This window comes from Canis lupus, chromosome 19 (genome assembly GCF_011100685.1).
Source record: "Canis lupus familiaris isolate Mischka breed German Shepherd chromosome 19, alternate assembly UU_Cfam_GSD_1.0, whole genome shotgun sequence".
NCBI lineage: Eukaryota > Metazoa > Chordata > Mammalia > Carnivora > Canidae > Canis > Canis lupus.
This window is the reverse complement of record NC_049240.1, coordinates 2,665,799-2,684,189: the sequence shown is the minus strand read 5'-3', so window position 1 is coordinate 2,684,189 and position 18,391 is coordinate 2,665,799. Positions and strand designations below refer to the sequence as shown.

The window sequence follows — 18,391 nt, the reverse complement described above, 5'->3', positions numbered from 1 at the left end:
GAAACGGGAATCAAGAGACTGGCCATCTCCTTCAGTTATGCAGGAACAATTAGGCACTGGACTCAGGCACACGGAGGCTGGCTGACATAGCAGGGTCCCCAAAGGACACTGGCCTGAGAGCAGAGAGGATGGGGCAGTACAGGAGACAAGCATCCCAGGTGCAGAAGGGCCTTGCAGACCAGGACCCTGAGCAGAGGAGCAGTGGCTCCAGATGGAATGTGAGGCTGTGGCTGGCTCTGCAAAGCAGCCTCCATATACTGCCCTCTGGGGCCCCGAGTGCCCGGGAATGTGAGGCGTGACGCGGGGGGAAATGGCTTGGAACAGTGACATGAACTGGAGAGAAAAACTGCATGATAGAGGGGAGAGCGTAGAGCCTGAGGCCACGTTGGCAGATGTCAAGCTGTCTTCAGACCTCTTATCCTAGATGCCCATCCTGTTCTGGCCGTTTATTTTTTTTTAATTTTTAAAAAAGATTTTATTTATATATTCAAGAGAGACAGAGAGAGAGGCAGGGACACAGGCAGAGGGAGAAGCAGGCTCCCTGCAGGGAGCCCGATGCGGGACTTGATCCTGGGGCCCTGGGGCCACGGCCTGAGCCCCCAGGCGTCCCTGTCCCAGCCGCTTAAATGGCACCTCTGTGTGGATGGCTCCCATATTTCTATCTCCAGCCCTTGTCTCCTGACCTCCAGATTTCCATATCGAAATAGCTGGCATCTGTGTTAGGTATCCGGTAGATATAATAAGCTGCTCACATTTAACATCTCTCAACCCAAATTCTGAGTTCCCGGCCCCTCAGGATCTCGTTTCCTGTCCTTCCCATCTCAGTTCATGTTGTGAAAACAGACCTAATTGCATCCTCCATTCTGCTCTTTCACTCACACATACGGTAAACGTGTAATTTATTATATAAACTAACTTTTGAGAGTAAAATGGGGAGTTATGAGTAATCAGGCTGGTACGGCAGGTCTACACTAGGATATATGCTTTATGTTTACATTTAACCCATAGGAATTGAAAATATTGTCCTAATCGGATTCCTTCGGACTCCTCGCACATTCAGGTCCCAATCCATCACCTGTCATCTGACTGCTGTACTAGCCTCCAAGCCGGTTTCTCCCTGTTTTCAGGTGTATTGCTTGTTGATGTCACTACGATGCAAGCTATGTAAACGCAGAGTCCTTGTCTATGGAACAAATGTGAAAAACGCCTTTTCTTACATCTAGCCCAGAAACTTCTGGAAGACTTGAAAAGGAAGTGTTAAGAGTTGCTGCCTCTGGGAAGAACTGGAGGAAAGGGAGGTTGATATACACCCCCTTTGGGGCCCCTGGGTGGCTCAGTTGGTTAAAAATCTGCCTTCAGCTCAGGTCAGGATCCCCAGGTAGTAGGATGGGGCCCCACATCAGGCTCCCTGCGAGCCTGCTTCTCCCTCTCCCTTTGCTTGCTGTTCCCCCCTCTTGTGCTCTCCCTCTCTGTGTCAAATAAATAAATAAATAAATAAATAAATAAATTCTAAACAAAAATACACATCCTTTTATTTTGCCTTTTTTTTTTCTTAACTGTATGGATACACTATTACTGTTAATTAGAAACCACTGCTGCATGGGGAATTATCCTCAAGAAAGCCAGATTCTTTCTCTGTAGTCTATTTATATGCTTTCCTTTTCCCATAACTCTGGAGAAAAGATGGAAAAAGATCCCATTTTGTTTCAAACCATGTCAGCTGAGCTAAAAACCCATATCTAGATTTAACTCTTTGTGAGTTATATAAGAATTGAGCTCTTTAAATTTTTTTTTTGGGGGGGGGCGATACTATTTCCTTTAGAATTGCCTTATCTATTCAAGGTGATCCAGTTAACAATTGCCTAACATTTTCTCATTCAATACTCCTTGGATGGGGCTGACATGTGATCAATCTCACTTTACATGTGAGGAGGGATAGGAATAGGAAGGCAAAGTACCTAACCTGTGCAAAGCCACACAACCAGGGATCGCCAGAGGGCAGATTTGAATCCCCATCTGTCTAACTCCAAAGCTGGTGTCTACGACGATTACCTTGCACTAGATTTATCTTGGCATCACCGCTTTAGGAAATGTGGCTCACCACCCACATCTCTCCCCTTCTGGTTGTACCTCTGGTCTCCATGTCGCCATCTAAAAGCCCGTGGTCTGAGGCTACTAAAGTAAAGGATATCTAGCAGGTGCCTGGGTGGCTCCATTGGCTGGCTCGGGCCATGATCCCAGAATCCAGGGATTGACTGAGTCCCTCACTGGGCTCCCTGCTCAGCAGAGGGTCTGCTTCTCCCTCTCCTTCTGTTCCTCCCCCTGCTCTTGCTCCTCTGTCTCTCTCAAATAAATTTAAAAAAATATTTTAAAAGACTATCTAGCAAGTCTTACTCCGTGGGAAACAGCACTGAAATGACCTTCTCCAGGCACAGTAAGACATGAGGGCTAGTTATCATGTAAGATGATGGTGACTGTCCTTCAGCTGTGATCTGCACAAAGCCAAGTAGAGACTGGAGGGCCCACCTGCCTAGTTCAAGTTGTCTCTCACGCACGTACCTGAATGGTTGGATACTTTACCAACGCAAGCCTAAGGCTTTGATATTCCATTTTAGGCTGTGAGCCTACATCTAACCTGAGAGTCAATCTTTCTGAAGGGACAGTAATGCTTAAATAAAAATAAATGACTTAAGTTAACCTGAGGCTTATTATAGCCATAGCTTGCCCAGCTGAAGCTTTCTATTGAATGGAATGCAGCACTGTCCATCAAAACAGAAATCTTTTTCTACAGGAAATTATATGTTTTTATCCCATCCATCAAAGGGCCAAAATACTGTGCCTATTTTGATCAGGACACTGCTAACTTTTAAGATGATCCCAATTCGCTGAGTGACCCTGAGGGTAACATCTTGCAATTTAAGGAAAGTTACTAGAATGGGAGCAAAGTAAAAAAACTTAAGCCCTATGAACCATTTCCACACCATCCACTTCCAAATAACTTTTTCCATAAATCACAGAGTATGCTTATTCCTAGAGATGTGCAAACTTTATCTACTTGTATAAAGTGAATTGATGATTGAAATAAGTGATCAACTAATAAATTCAAACTTAAAATTTCATGCTTGACTCAATTGCTTAATGACGACTTGGATTATCTGTAGACTCAGAAATTTAGGGTTATCATTTTTATTTATCATTATCAAATTAGCTAGGTATCTTAATTATAAGTGCTTTATGTGTATAGTCTCCTTATATATGAACTTTAGCAACCAGTGAAACTGAACATATTAGTTCTAGGGTTTCACTGCCTTGTGTCTGACTGGTGGTATCTACTTAAATTCCAGCTTATTCAACAAAAATGGTAAAGTGGATTTGTAAGTAGTCATCAAGGAATCTCTATGATAGTAATAATGTATGCCATTCATTGAGAGCTTAAAAAGTGATTAGAATCATGTTCAGAGGCTTTTAAAAATAATATACATTAATCTATTTAATTTTTACTATAATCGGGATGTCTGGGTAGCTCAGCAGTTGAGCGTCTGCTTTTGGTTTACAGAATGACCCTGGGTCCTGGGATCGAGTCCCACATTGGGCTCCCTGAGCCTACTTCTCCCTCTATGTTTCTGCCTCTCTCTCTGTGTCTCTCATTAATAAATTAAAAAAAATTTTTTTTACTATAATCATAAGATGAAGGCATATTCCTATTCAGTTCAGAAAACCAAAGCATGAAGAGCTTAAGTAACTTGCCCATGTTTGGTAAGTGGTGGAACTGGACTACTATATAACCACTAAAAATCATATTTTAAAGATTACTTAATGGCAGGGGAAAATGCTTATCAATTAATTAAAAATAGATTGTATATTTGTTTACATGTACTTATTACATGTGTATTTGTGTCTCATTCATAGGCATTTATGCAATGACCATGTAAATTTACTGAATATATATTTAGGTCATCGCAAAACCTGAAAGGTTAAGATACTCAACTATTAACTATTTCACAGGGTAATTGGTGATTTGTCTTCTCTTTTAGTAATTTTTTTGGAAGTCAAAAATTTATTAGACTGAGCACATATCATTTTGAGAATCAGGAAAGAAGCAGTAACAATGTTTTTAGAAACTGTTCCAGAGGCTATAGAAAATTTAAACAAACCAATTGTCATAAAATAGGAAAATTCAAAGAGCTGTCTTTTTAAACAACAATCCAGACCTTACTGGCTTGCAGAAACTTTCTATTAATACTTTAAGAATCAGCTAATTCCAGTCCTATTTAAAATGCTCTTGAGCTGGGCTGTCCAATAGGACTTTCTATAATGATGGGAATGGCTACCATATGGCAGTACATATATAGGACATTTGAAATGTAGCTGGTGTGACAGAAACAGAATTTTAAATTTTATTTCATTACAATTAACTTAAATTTGAACGGTCACACATGGCTAGTGAGTATCATGTTGGACACTGCCATTCTGGATTACTAAAAATGGAGGAAAATTTGCAAATTCCTTATAAAAGCCTGTATAACTGTTACCTGAACATGATAGAAATGTAAACTATGGATGAATTTCACATATGAAAAACAGGGTAAAAAATAAACAAAATACAAATACAATCTAGCATATGTTAGAAGAATAGTATATATGGAAGATTTAGGATGGCCTAATATTGGGAAATGCAACACAATAATACACTCCTATTAACAGAAGAGAAAAAACTCAGACCATAGCTGTTGAAAGGCATTTGTTAAAATTAAATCTCCATTCTTGACTAAAAGCTCTGAATGAAATAAGAGTAGCCTGACCTTTACTTAACATGAAAAATATAGATCTCAACCTAGAAAACTATAGGGGAAAATAATAAAATGGAGAAATGATTTTTAAAAATCCCATTAAACTCGGGATGTTCCCAATAAATGCTTAATGAAGAGGAATATATTCAGTGTTACCCTACTACTTTAGTTGATTCTGGAGGTACAAGCCAATGAAATTAGATAACAGAAAAAAAAAAGGCTTAAAAACTGAAAGAAGTAAATTATCACTGACTGTGCATATTATTTATGTAATCCTGATAAACTAATATAAACAATCACAAATACTTCAGTATAGTGGTTAAGAGCGTGCATTCTGAAGCCCTGCTGTTGGTTCAATTACGGACTATTAATAACTAGCTGTGTGACATTGAGCAAGCTATTTAACCTCTTCGTTTCCTCTATAAAATGGAGACAATAAAATCCTATTACAGGGTTATTAAGACTATTAAGTATGCAGTATATACAGAACTCTTAGAACATGCCTACATATAATACTATTTAATATAACCATTAGAATTAAGATGATAATAAGGCATGTCATAATCATTATAAAATTATTACAAATTATAAAATATATAAATTACAAAATTGTGTAGTATAAAATATGTACATTATAATAATGTACAAAGTAAAAATACAAAACCCTAAATCCTTCCTATATATTTCATTTATAATAACAGAATTATTAAATACCTAGGAATAACCATAAGAAAAAAGTGTAAGATTAAGTGAGAATTATTTATTTATTTATTTATTTATTTATTTATTTATTATTATTTTTGAAAGTAAGAATATTTAAAAATGCTAGTATGGGGCAAAAAGAATCATTGAATAGATGGCAAACATATACTAAGGAAGATTCAACAACATAAGGTTATAAATTATCCTATAAACTTAAACAGATAAAAGTGTTTCTAAATTTATATAAAAACAGACATAAAAAAGTGAAAGTAGAATAATAAAGGAAGATTAGCATGAAGAGATATGAGACAATATAAAAGTGCTGAAGCACTCAGAGTAGTATGGTACTGGAGTGTGAATGGACAGATTATGGTATAATATTGAGGGCCCAGAAGCAAAACCAAATACATACGGGTATTTAGTATATGCTGAATGGGGACACTGCATATGACGGGCAGGAAGATTAATTACTGAATAAATACCAGTTATAAAATCTCGTAGGTAGGCCATCTGCAATAAAATAATGTTGGCTCTCTACTTGATTCTTTACACTGAGAAAAGTTCTCTGTAGATTAAAGACGTAATCATAAAAGTGAAATAAAAAGTAGTGGATGGAAATATGAGAGGATGCTTTTTTTCTACAGTCTTGGGCTATGAAAGATCTTATTATACAAAACTCAAGAGTTATATAAAAAGATAAATTCATTTATGTAAAATCTCCAAGTTCCGGCATGGCAAGAAGCACACCCATAGATAAATCAAAGGCAATGACAAATTAAGAAGATAAATTGAATCTTATGTTGGTGAATTCCTTTGACTAATAGTGTTCTCTTCAATTTCTTTGACTTACACACATCAGGAAGAAAATGATCAACAGCTCAACTGAAAATGGTCAGTAGCTACTCCAGAGGAAAAAAACTCACTTTTTCTATTTTGCTTGAAAAGATGTCAACATTATTTGTGATAAGAAAAATGTGATACCATGTTTAACATCAAACTGCACGCAGCCAAAAGCCCTAACATTCTTTTGTCAAGGATGTGGGGAAACAGTATAACTGGTATATTATTGTGTATGTTAGTACAAACAGTATTATAACAACTTTGTTTATATTAGCATAAACAATATGTTGCTAGTTAATGTAAAAATTGGTTCAGCCTTTTTGGCAGACTTTGGGCGGTATCTATCATAGTTTAAAATACATATACCATTGCCCTATCTGTTAAACTTCCAGAATTTACCCTAAAGATATATCCACAAATGTGCTTAGTGTCACATTTACTTTTTTTTTTTTTTTCTTTTTTGGGTAGGAGAAAACATGTTGATCAATCAAAACCAGTTTAATCAATGTGAAGTATGCAGGAAGTGGAATTTTATAGTCATTAAAAATGAGAAGGCAGCTTGAATTGAGTGTGGAAATGAATAATTCCAAAAGTGAGAAGTAAGGGTACAGAGTTGAGTGTGCTACCATTTGTTTAAAAATGGCCATTTGGAAGCACATAAAATATCCCTGGAAGAGAAGATATTCCAGGAGGATGTTGGATAACTGAGGGACAGACACCAGAACGCCATTATTTTAACTGCACACCATCTTACACCTTTTGCATTTTACACCATGTGTACATAATATCTGTTCCAAAATTTATTTATTTATTTATTTATTTATTTATTTATTTATTTATTTATTTATTTCTATTTTTTAAATTAATTGCTCTTTAAAAGTTTTTTATTTTTTATCTCTTTTCTTCTTCCATTCGCTGGAAAACCCTGGCTCTTCCCACACAATGTTGTCACTATTAGCATGATCTCAGCTCACTCCCCTTTCTCCCTTTATTTTGGGCCTAAATAAGTGTCCACAAAACGAACACAGGAAGGTGTGACAAGACAAAGTGCCTCCACGTTACAGAGCAATACTAGGAAAACATCAAAACACGGATATTTGGCACACAGCTGAAAAACTAGACGGCCAGTGGTAAGAATCTTTATCTCGAGTGGGGAGATAATTTGGGTTTTATCTTGGTATTCCCTGTGATTCCCAAAATTTATACAGTAATATGCATTACTTCTTTAATAATTTTTTTTCTTTAATAATTTTTAAGTTTTAACAAACTCTTTGCTACTCACCTGATTCCTGTCCCGGGCATTTGCATATCGAAACCTCTGGATATAATAAAACACCAGCCACGCGAGGGATATGATCATCAGGACGATGAAGGAGATGGAGACAAACACAACCGAAGTGCGGCTCACGTATTTCTGCAGGTTCCGGGTCCCGATGGTGATGTACATCGTCACCGTGATGTTCCTTTCCAGCAGGCTCACTATCTCCTTCCCCTTCGGCTCAGGGATCATTATTGCCACGATGTCTTCTACGCCTGTTGGGACAGGGGCAAGGAGAGGGTAACAAGGACAAGGGGACGAGAGAGGGAGGAAATCAGCCGAGCACTGGAGGGCCAGGAGGGGGCAGATGCTCTGCTCCTTGAGCTCCTGCTAAACCAGAGGGAACCTGCTGACTTCAGGAGCCCTCCCACCTTCTCCGTGGCACCCTGCAGAGCCCCGAGGAAGGAAGAGGCACCTTGCCCCCAAAACGCCCAGTTCTAGGCCACCTGTCTGCGAACCCCCTCTCCCCCCGATCCGGTGGCCCTGGGGCTGCTCAAGTACAGAGCTCTGCCAGTTTAGGGCAGTTTTCTCCTACACGGAGCGCCCAGAGTAAGCCAGAATGGGGTTTTTGATGAGCCGTAAACACAAAATCATGGCCTCAGAACTAGTTTCTGCTTATTTCATCTAATTCGACGTAAACAGCTCGGGTATCCTCACACTCAGCAAAGGGAAGATGGAGACCACACATAATTTTTCAAATTTATGATACCTCAGCTTCCAGATACTCCTACCACAATGCCCATTACTGGGTAGTTTGCAGCCAAAGTAGCAATCGGTGGCGGTGGTGGTGTTGGGGGGGGGGGGTCTGAGTTATCCTGGGCTATTGTCCGTGTCCTTGATGACGATGTAGGAGGCACAGCCTCTCAGTGAGGAGTTCTGGGGCCTCTACAGGAAGTGTAGTAAGTGTGTGACCCCAGCTCGAAAATGATCGACTCAGCGTGTCACTGTGGCTGACACTTGAACTAGACTATTAATCGCAATTTCACCAGGATGCGTTCTTGGGATCCCCCCAGTGCAGGCCCACGAGGCTCTTCATGAGCCCTGCTTCTCTATGGAAATAGCCCTCACCTGGGGTCGCTGCAAATTAAAAGGAGCAAATTTGCAATTAGGATGCTGTAGATGCGATTCGGCACGAGATTAAACACCACTGGCGCTGTTTCCAGGGGGCTTTGTTCACGTGCCAGGGCCAGTCAGCTAGACGGAGCTCCCAGAGTACCTCCGCTCGGAGCGCTGCAAGCTCCTAGGGGCTGCTTAGGGCTTTCACTCTACCCTGATCTCTATGCAAGTTTTCAATCCTAAATTCCTCGCTGGTATTTCACTGAATAAATACCTTAAGAGCCAACTTCGTACAAAGGGACCTCTGTGTGCTACATCAATCGCATATTTTTAAATATGCCTCAAGCTTTCGTACTGGCCCAATTATAAAAATCACAGAGCCACGGAATATGTAGATTTGACTATTATTTCTGGGAATTACTGAAACCGACGGCTTAAATTTCAATTCTGCTGAATTTACTGACAATTCGGATGCTCCGTCTCCTTTCATGTTTACTTTGGCTAATGGGTGCCTGTGGTCTGAGGTTTTGTGAGGGATTAAGGCTGCTGAGAGGTTTTGTCTATACAGAAATATGATCTGTGTATACTGGACTAATCTGGGCTGCTGAGGCTCATGCCAGGGCTGTAGCTATTTTATAGGAATTTATGCAGTGGTAGGATAAATAATTTTTCATTTATTTTACTTCCTTATTTGTATTTTTAAAGCATGTCTATTCATGACTCTAGAATGAGATTTTTGAGGATGAGGTCCTGGGGTTATTTACGAGACTTTATGCTCAGACTTGCACATGCTCCACATTTTCCATATCTATTTCAATCCTTTTTATTATCTATTTTTATTGAAGTGTGGTGGACATCCAGGGCCGTATTAGTTTCAGGTCTAACACAGTGATCTGACAATTCAGTCCTATACATTAATTATACTATCCCACCATGATAGATAAGTTTTACATGTTTTTAGTAGTTAAATTTTATAATATATTCCTTTATGGCTTCCAGTTTTGATTCTCTGCTCAGAAAGCTCTTCTTCACTCAGGCTAATAGAAGTACTCATCGAAAATTGCTTCTCCAAAACACAATTTTTCACATTTAAATCTTAACCCGAATGTGATTTCGTAACAAAACAGTACTTATTGAGCTTTCATAACGTGATGGGCAGAGAGGAGATGGACAAGATGCAGTTTATTTTTCCCCTAAATTCTCATATATGTTTATATCTACTTTCGGATTTTGTTTTACAGTAAGGTTGACCTATCTTTTGCAAACCTATCTCAGCCTGCTTTAGCTGTGCAGTTTTTAACATATTTCTCATCGGGTGGCCTAACTTGGTCTTCAGTAACTCTCCTCCCAACAATTTTCCTACTATCTGATTATACTTAAAAGACCATGGAGGCTACCAGTGAAAGGTCAAACCTCAACTCAGCATTTTAAAAAGTGGGCAACCAGGGGCACCGAGTGTTTCATTTGGTGAAGCACTTGACTTCGGTTCAGGTCATGAACTCAGGGTCCTGGGATAGAGCCCCAAGTGGGTCCCATCTCCATCCATCTGGGCTTCGTGCTCAGCAGGAAGTCTGCTGGTCCCTCTGCCCCCTCCTCCCCCTCATGCTCTTTCTCTCTCAAATAAATAAAATCTTTTTTAAAAAATATTTTTATTTATTTATAAGAGAGAGAGAGAGAGAGGCAGAGACACAGGGAGAGGCAGAAGCAGACTCCATGCAGGGAGCCTGATGTGGGACTCGATCCCGGGACCCCAGGATCACACCCTGGGCCAAAGGCAGTGCCAAACCGCTGAGCCACCCAGGCTGCCCTAAATAAAATCTTTTAATAAATAAATAAAAATAGGCTATCAAGTTTTGGATATCCACAAAGTTTTAAATCACTCATCATCCATTTTTAGGGACTTGAGAAAACTGTCTCTGCCTGTAGGGTAAAGTATAATTAACTATTTTAAAGCATTTAAACCTAAGTGCTTAGTTAACCCTGCCCGTGTTGTTTGTACCCCTGGTGTAGCTTCAGGACAAGAGGAGAGCTGCTGGAAGGGGAAACAGTGAAAATGGCAGTGGAGCAGTCCTATTCGCCTAGACCTTGACTTTATTCATCTTTCTAGGGCTAATGGTGGTAAAAAAAAAAAAAAAATGGATTTTTGGATATTTCTCCAAGTGCTTTAGGCTATGGATTATTGTGCGTGGTAAAAAGGGTATGCATTTATCCCAACAGAAATAGTCACTAAGAATTCAGGCACGTAGGTTTATCCAAAACCAGTACAGTGAAGTGGATCTGCGTGAATTATCTGGTCAGTCTCATCAATGCACAAAATCAGGGCCAAGGCTACTACGGGGTCTTAGATGCTCCAACGAGGCACGTGCAGCAATGTAATGAGGCAGCTGTCTGATCCTTGCTTCATCTTGAAGTGTGCAGCCACAGTGTCGGGGGAAGGCAGCAGCTTCTCCCCAGGCTGACTGTCCTGTCATTGCTTCTGCGAGCGTGAGCGAGGGAGGCAGGGGGGGAAGCAGGGGGAGGCGGGGGAGAGGCTGAAAGCCTGAGCATCTCGGTTACAGGCTGCCCCGAGTAGCTCTGATCTAGGACATCGGGAGGCTCTGGGGCTCAGGGGAGGGGAACTAGCACGAAGCCTACTTTGTGGGGGCAGAATCTGCAAAGAGGCCCTGCCTGCTATTGGGGCGACTCTGTGTTCTCCGTGATGCCCAGTCACGCCAATGCGGAGTGCCTCTTTGGCAAAATTATGTCAGCTGACCACTTATTTTCCTCCCACAGGCACTTTATACTTCTGAGCACTCGCTATTATGTAATTATGGTGTATTCTGGAAAAGCTCTTCGGCCCTGTGAGACCGTGTGCCCCGCACACACACGACCCGGCGGCCAAAGAGCAGGAGCCGCTGTATTTGTAGTGCTTCCTTTCCGGAGAGAGCGCAACTGCCATCATCTAATTTGGTGTATGCAGATAGTAAAGGATCAAAACACAGGTTCAGAGAGCTGAGAAATGCTTAATAACCAGAAAACCCTTGACTTGTAAATTCAAAACCAGGCTGTTTAAACACTGCATCGGAAGCACGTCCAGAGCACCAGCAGCATGCTAGCATTTTACGGAGCGGCTGCCCCATTCCTGCCCCAATCCTGCCCGCGCATCTCCGAGGGTGATAAAACCCCTCCGAGGTTCATGTGATCAAAAACCCGTTTTCAATTCTCTCTATTCTCTACAGAGGGCCTTTTAGAATTTAGGCAATAATGAAGAAAAGGCTGCAGTGTTCCATTTGTAGATGTTTTCTATTTATATACTTAATATCTACTGGTTTTTTTTTTCAGTCAGCTCCTGATTATCATCTCTTCTTGTGTCACAATGTATGGCAACTGATCTTTAAAACTGCAAGATATCATATAAATGTGGAGTAGTACCACTTAAAGTTATTTTTAATAAACATAAACGTAAAAATAAACGTAAAAATCATAAAGCACTCCCAAATAGAACCCAACAATACAGTAAAAGAATCTTTACGTGGGATTTAAGGCATGTGAGGGTGATTTAACATTAGACAATATATTAATACTTTTTAATTTGTTAACAAATGAAAGGAACAAAGCATACGACCGCCTTGTGTGATCCTAGCTGTCCTTCAATATCTGGTTTCTTAATTGTCTATAGTCTTAGTGTTTTAGCGAGGCACAGGTTGACCAACAAAAAGTGAATCTCTCACTTCCCTGGCAACTAGATGTGGCCATGTGAGTAATATTTGGCCAATGAGATGTGAATGGAGGTGATGTTTGCCACTCCAGGCTCCTACCCACAAAGGACTGAGTATGTGTTCCTCAGATTGTTTCCCCTTTTCCCTGTTTTAAGCTAGAGAGATGCGGAGCGGCCAGCTTCTTAGAGAAGGAACCCACATGCTGAGGATGGTCTCCATTCCTGATTCTTATTAATAATAGTATAAGGAAATTTCCTTAATGAGATAAAGATCTTCCAGAAGGAACACATTAAATGGAGGACACGACACTACAAGTTCTCCAATTCAAATCATGAATAAGACCGGGAGGAGCCAACATTTTAAGTAGAAGTGATATCCGGCACGAAGAGATATAGGAACTAGAGTGTAAATCCTGGAAAGGAAGAGTGAACATGACCACCTAGAAAAGCCAAGATAATGTGGATTTTGAAATTAGAAGAGCATTGAGTAAATACAGGATTCAAGATCCACATCAAAAATGAAGAGTTTTCTATACACCGGTAGTATCTAACCAGAAAATGTAATGGAAAAAAGTGGTCTGCACATACTAGCAGCAGAAGTCATAAAACAGCTGAGTGTACAGCTCATAAACACTAGCCCCTCTGAAGAAAACCATACAATAAAGGTTCTCTGAAAGACATAAAAAATTTCTGAAGCAGATTTCAACTTAACCCAAGGGTTATTTAGTATATTCAGTTTCCAAACACATGTGATTTTTAAAGTTATCCATATGTAATTATTTTTATTGTATTATTTCATTACGGTCAAGGAACATCAGCTCTTGATATTGTGCCTTAACCATGGAATACATTTTGGGGGGATGAATGTTCCATTTGCAGGCAGAAACGTAATACTCACAAACCGTTCTTTGTTTGGTATCTATACCTCAGTGACTAAGCGTATTAACTATGTTCAGATTTTCCACATCTCCGCTGTCTTGTCTACCCGATTGCCTGCGAGCTGTGTGGTCAAGTGTCTCCTACAGCCGCTGCTCCTCACTGCGTTTCCACGGGGGACCGCACGAGCACTGGTGGTGGGTGGTTCTATCTGCTGCCACCACTGTTGCTGGGGCAGGTCCGAGGTCATGAAGACTCTGGTTCTTTGTAAGTGACCTTTTCCTCCTCCTGGTAGCCCCTTGAAGTCATTTGAGGATCGCCTTTGTGTCTTAAGTGTCGCCGGCCCACTGGCGAGTACTCAGCAGCTCACCCAGTGCCCCTTAGCCCGGTCTCAGTCCCCTGTGGTGAACCGCGGTAGGAGGCCCACGATCCTCCTGACGAATTACCAGAAGGCCCTAGTGGCCTCAGTTCTGTCACAAGGCCTACGTCACTCGCCTCACTTCATCTTGTCACGCAGATGCAGGCATTTTATCACCTCCCACTGTCCCAAATACGTAAAGTTCCCTAAGAGACAGACCGCGTTCACATACCGTCTTTAGGGTACAGTGCTGTAACTCTCCTGTTGTACCAGGAGTTCCTGTTGTTCCTCTCTCACTGTACCCAATTTATACATTTAAGGCTTATGTACAAGAAAAAACATAGTGCACATAGGCTTTGGTACTATGCATGGTTTGTATCCCCTGGGGGTCCTGGAAGGTTCCCGTGTGGGTAAAGGGGAAATTACTGTACACAAACTCTTTTTTTTCTTTTTCATTTTTTTAAAAAGATGTTATTTATTTATTCATGAGAGACCCAGAGAGAGAGGCAGAGACACAGGCAGAGGGAGAAGCAGGCTCCCTGTCGAGAGCCGGATGTGGGACTCGATCCCAGGATCCGGGGTCATGCCCTGAGCCAAAGGCAGATGCTCTACCCCTGAGCCCCCCGGGCATCCCCACAAATGCTTTCAGTCTGAGGTATGCATTATTTTCTTTATTTCTAAAACATCTGTCTTCATGCTTTATTCAAATATTCCCTCCTATTTCTTTTCTCTCCTGCGATTCCTATTATCCCGTTGGTGGCACTCATTCTGTTAGCTATATTTTTATACTTTCCCCCCCTTTTAAAAATTTTTTTATTTTGAAATGCTTACAGACTAAGATTGGCAAATGTGGTACCCAGAGGTCCATGCACGCACCTCCCAACTTCCCCCAGTGGTGGCATCTCACATATCACAGGGCATTATCAAAACAGGAAATTGACTGGCACAATAAAATTAACCAGATGTTAGGACTTAGACTTCACCAGTTTGGGCATGTGCAGATTTTTAAAAGGTCTATGTGTAAAATTCCATGACATTTTATCACTTGCGAGTCATTCTTATCATTACTACAATTAAAATATTGAAATATTCCATCACCAAAAAGAACTGCCTCCCCCCTCCTCTCCCTGCCCTAACCTCTGATGTCCACTTATCTATTCCCCATCTCTAGAGTTTTATCATTTCTAGGATGTTAGATAAATGGAATCATACAGTATGTAACTTTAATATTGGCTTTTATTTTTTTTTTCTCAGCATAATGCCCTTAACATCAATCCAAGCTGTTACATGTATCAGTGATTCATTCCTTTTTACCAAAGAATGGTATTCTATAGTATGGAATATTTAGCCACAGCTTAACTATCCACCCATAATTGAACATATGGGTTATTTCCAGTTTGGGGCTATAAGTCTACAGCTGCTATACCCATTAGTGCACACGTGTTTGTGTAGATGGAAGTCTTCACTTCGCCGGGATGAATGCCGAGGAGCCAACTGTTAGGTTGCATGGTAGCTGCATGTTTCATTTTTAAAAGAACCTGCCAAAATGCTTTCCCGAGTGGCCGTATCATTTTACGTCCCCACTGGCAATGTGTGAGCGATCCCATTTCCCAGCATCCTTGCCAATATTTGGAATTACCAGGGTTCTGTCGTTATCGTTTTGTTTTTCCAGCCCTTCCCATAGGTACACAGTGGCATTCTGTTGTGTCCTTTATGATTTCTCTCTACCTGTTCTGGCTGACGGTGAAAGAGTTTCTCAAGCTGATCTTCCAGCTCGTACATTTGTATTTCGTTGTATCCATTCTGTCTTTTATCTCACTTGTTGTGTTCTTGATTTACACTATTATATTTTTCATACTAAAGCTGTCCTTTTTAAACAACAACAACAACAACAACTTCTGGCTCCTTCTCCCCCCTTTTACAAACTTCCACTGCATAAAAGCTTCTCTTCCTTAATATTTGTGGTCCACCTTTTCAACCACTCTTTTCCAGCTGCTCTCTGCTTTGTACTCTCTTTATTACTGTGGTGCTCCTCAGCTGACTTGTTACCTCTGGCTGAGCAGTTCCTATCTCCCTGGTGGGATGGGCTGCTCTGCACAGTCATGTTTTCTGTGGGCAAACTGAGGCAGCGGCCCTAGTTCTGTTCCTCCAGGAGATTAAGGAGAGGAGTGAACAAGCTCAGGTGGCCCCTGCACTAGCAGTGCCTCCTCCCGTTAGCAGGGTTCCTGTCACACTGCGGGCCGCTCGCCTCCCTCTCAGGGGGTCCTGGCCCTCCTCCCTGAGGCACCGCTGAAGTCAGGAATCAGCTCGGATCCCCGTAGCTGTGGACACCCTCTGATCCAACTCCATCTCCTACCCGTGTCCTGCTTCTCCAACCTCCCTCTATGACTCTTGGAAACTTAAGTCTCTGGTCAACAAATCCCCCAGGAGCTTCCATCTCTTCTTAGGAGGATTCCTTTACCTCTTTGCTTTGACTGATCTGGCTGCCTTACAAGGACACTGGTTTCTCTGCACTGTGATTAAGGGGAAAAGGTTTTGGGGCACTTGGGTGGCTCAGGGGTTAACGTCTGCCTTTGGCTTAAGGCGTGACCCCGGGGTCCCAGGATCGAGTCCCGCATTGGGCTCCCTGCAGGGAGCCTGCTTCTCCCTCTGCCTGTGTCTCTGCTTCTCTCTCTGTGTCTCTTGTGAATAGATAAATTTTAAAAAAATCTTTTTTTTTTTTTTAAATAGGATACATTTAAAATTTTTTTATTTATTTTCATTAAACCACACTGCATATACCTCAGAGCGAGATGCTGGTCTGGTGTCCGTGCTCCACTTCGCTACTTCCAGGCTGTTACTCCCAGCCCCTTCCCACCCTCCTTTGAAAGCCACTTGGCCTTGAGATTCTCTCCACTGCATCTCTTGTCTCCTCGCCTTGTCTACCAATCTCCTGTTCATCCCTTTCATTATCTCCTTTAGCTCCTCGTTCATCACATTCGCCCTCCTCGGGCTGGCATTTTAGTCATTCACACAGATTCATCACCCAACACTTGGGCCTGTCGGTTGTTTGCTCTTCTCTTCTCCATCGAGCTTCTTTCTCCTCTAGTCCTTCTCCAAGACACGTATCCTTACCCTGGATGTTGTCACTACCAGGAAACCGCACCACCTCTGAAATCCCGACTTCAGAGATGTCACGTCCTCTTCTAGCTCTCTTTACACAGGTACCTTCCCACCTATGACCTGCCTCCCGCTCCCCCCACTTTTCTTAACTACCAATCAGCCCTCTCCTGGTTTCATTTCTGTCCTTACTCTTCTACCCCAATCTCAGCGTAGATCACATGGTCCATGGTTATCAGAACGTCTCTAAAAATACCCAGAGCTCCCTTGCTCTTCTATGTCTCCACAGAACATGCCCTAAAAGATTTGCTTTTTCTCTGCTTCCACTTTATCATGTGAACACTGATAAGAGAAAAATCTCATGAGTCATCTGTTTTCACTTCAAATTTATAATCCTTTTCCACAAATGAACACCTAATACTGACTTTTCTACTCTGTTCTGGACCCGCTTTCCCTTTGTCCAAACGATGACCTCAGATCTGTTATTAAATGAGGAAACTCACAGTGAAGCACTTAAACACAAGGCCTGACATATAAAAACCACAATATAGATGTCAAGTTTTATTGGTATCATTGCTGTTTTACCACCGCCAAATACACAGATGGGCCTGTCTGCCCCATCCTCTTCTGAGCACAATGCAGGACATGCCCCCTCTGCTACGAAGACCTAATCCTTTAAAGTGCAAATGGGCAAAACCATAGTCCTATCACTTGTCAGGTGTGGACAGGGCACACAGGACTTTTATGTGAGTTAAGAGGAAAGCAAAGGCCCTCTTTCCCTGATGATCTTAAACAGGAACATCTGGATGACTAAGCTACAGCAGTCATCTTAGTACCATGAGGGGAAAAGATTAGGGATACAGCTGGCACAGAGGGATGAAAGACAAAAAAAATCAGTGCAGAAATAATATGATAACATCATCTGAGCCTTGATCAAGCCATGCCTGAAGTCAGAATGTCTTTGGATTTCACAGTTATCTTGCAAAAGATGGTTTGGTTTGAGTTTTCTGCCCTTTGCTTCCATATGACATAACCAGGTAGTTACCCCCAAAATGTGTTTGTGTATGTAAAAGAATCCAGGTCTTCTGAATCCCAAAACCACTGTCACTGAACCTGATTATATTTTTATGTAATTTCTCAGGTGGTCTATAATTTTACTTTATCTGAATCCACATTAACTTTTGCCCTTAGTGTTTTCCTCTGTGTACATTTCAGGAAAGAACATTCATATGAAGCAAAATTATTACTGTCTGCCTTGCACATATGACTCCAAGGCCATCCCAGGCCATGAGTGAGAGGTCATTCCAAGTAGTGCCAAAGTGTGTTCCGTTAGCTCTCCTACCCCAGAGAGAGGTTAGTGCCATCCTGGACCACGTACCTTTCCTGAAACCCATGTGTGACTACTCTTGTTTGGGATGGGAAGGGTGTTTTCTGGAATACAGTCTTAGTCTGAACTATAAAAACAGTTTTCAAGGGATAAAAACAAACTCACAGGAGGGCCAATTAAGGACTGAAACTTATTATATGGAAACCAAACAGATAACTTGTGGTGCGAATCAACAGATGTGATTGCTCCAGCAGCTCAACAAGCTCAAGATATTAAAGGTTCATCTGAGTCACTCAGTAAAAACTGGTTGATTTAAGCTCCTCCAGTG

At 41.4% G+C, this 18,391-nt stretch overlaps 1 protein-coding gene across 2 annotated transcripts in view; it reads right to left on the bottom strand.

Moving 5' to 3' along the window:
• The window catches only part of RNF150 (ring finger protein 150), a 241,742-nt gene that overhangs the window by 94,555 nt on the left and 128,796 nt on the right, over nt 1–18,391 (bottom strand). For both annotated transcript variants that reach the window (XR_005373859.1, XM_038564569.1), the window contains exon 2: nt 7,615–7,865. Coding sequence is in view for 1 of the 2 variants with exons in the window: in XM_038564569.1 (XP_038420497.1) it covers nt 7,615–7,865 (251 nt within the window). In the remaining variant the exon portion in view is untranslated. The remainder of the gene's footprint in view (nt 1–7,614; nt 7,866–18,391) is intronic.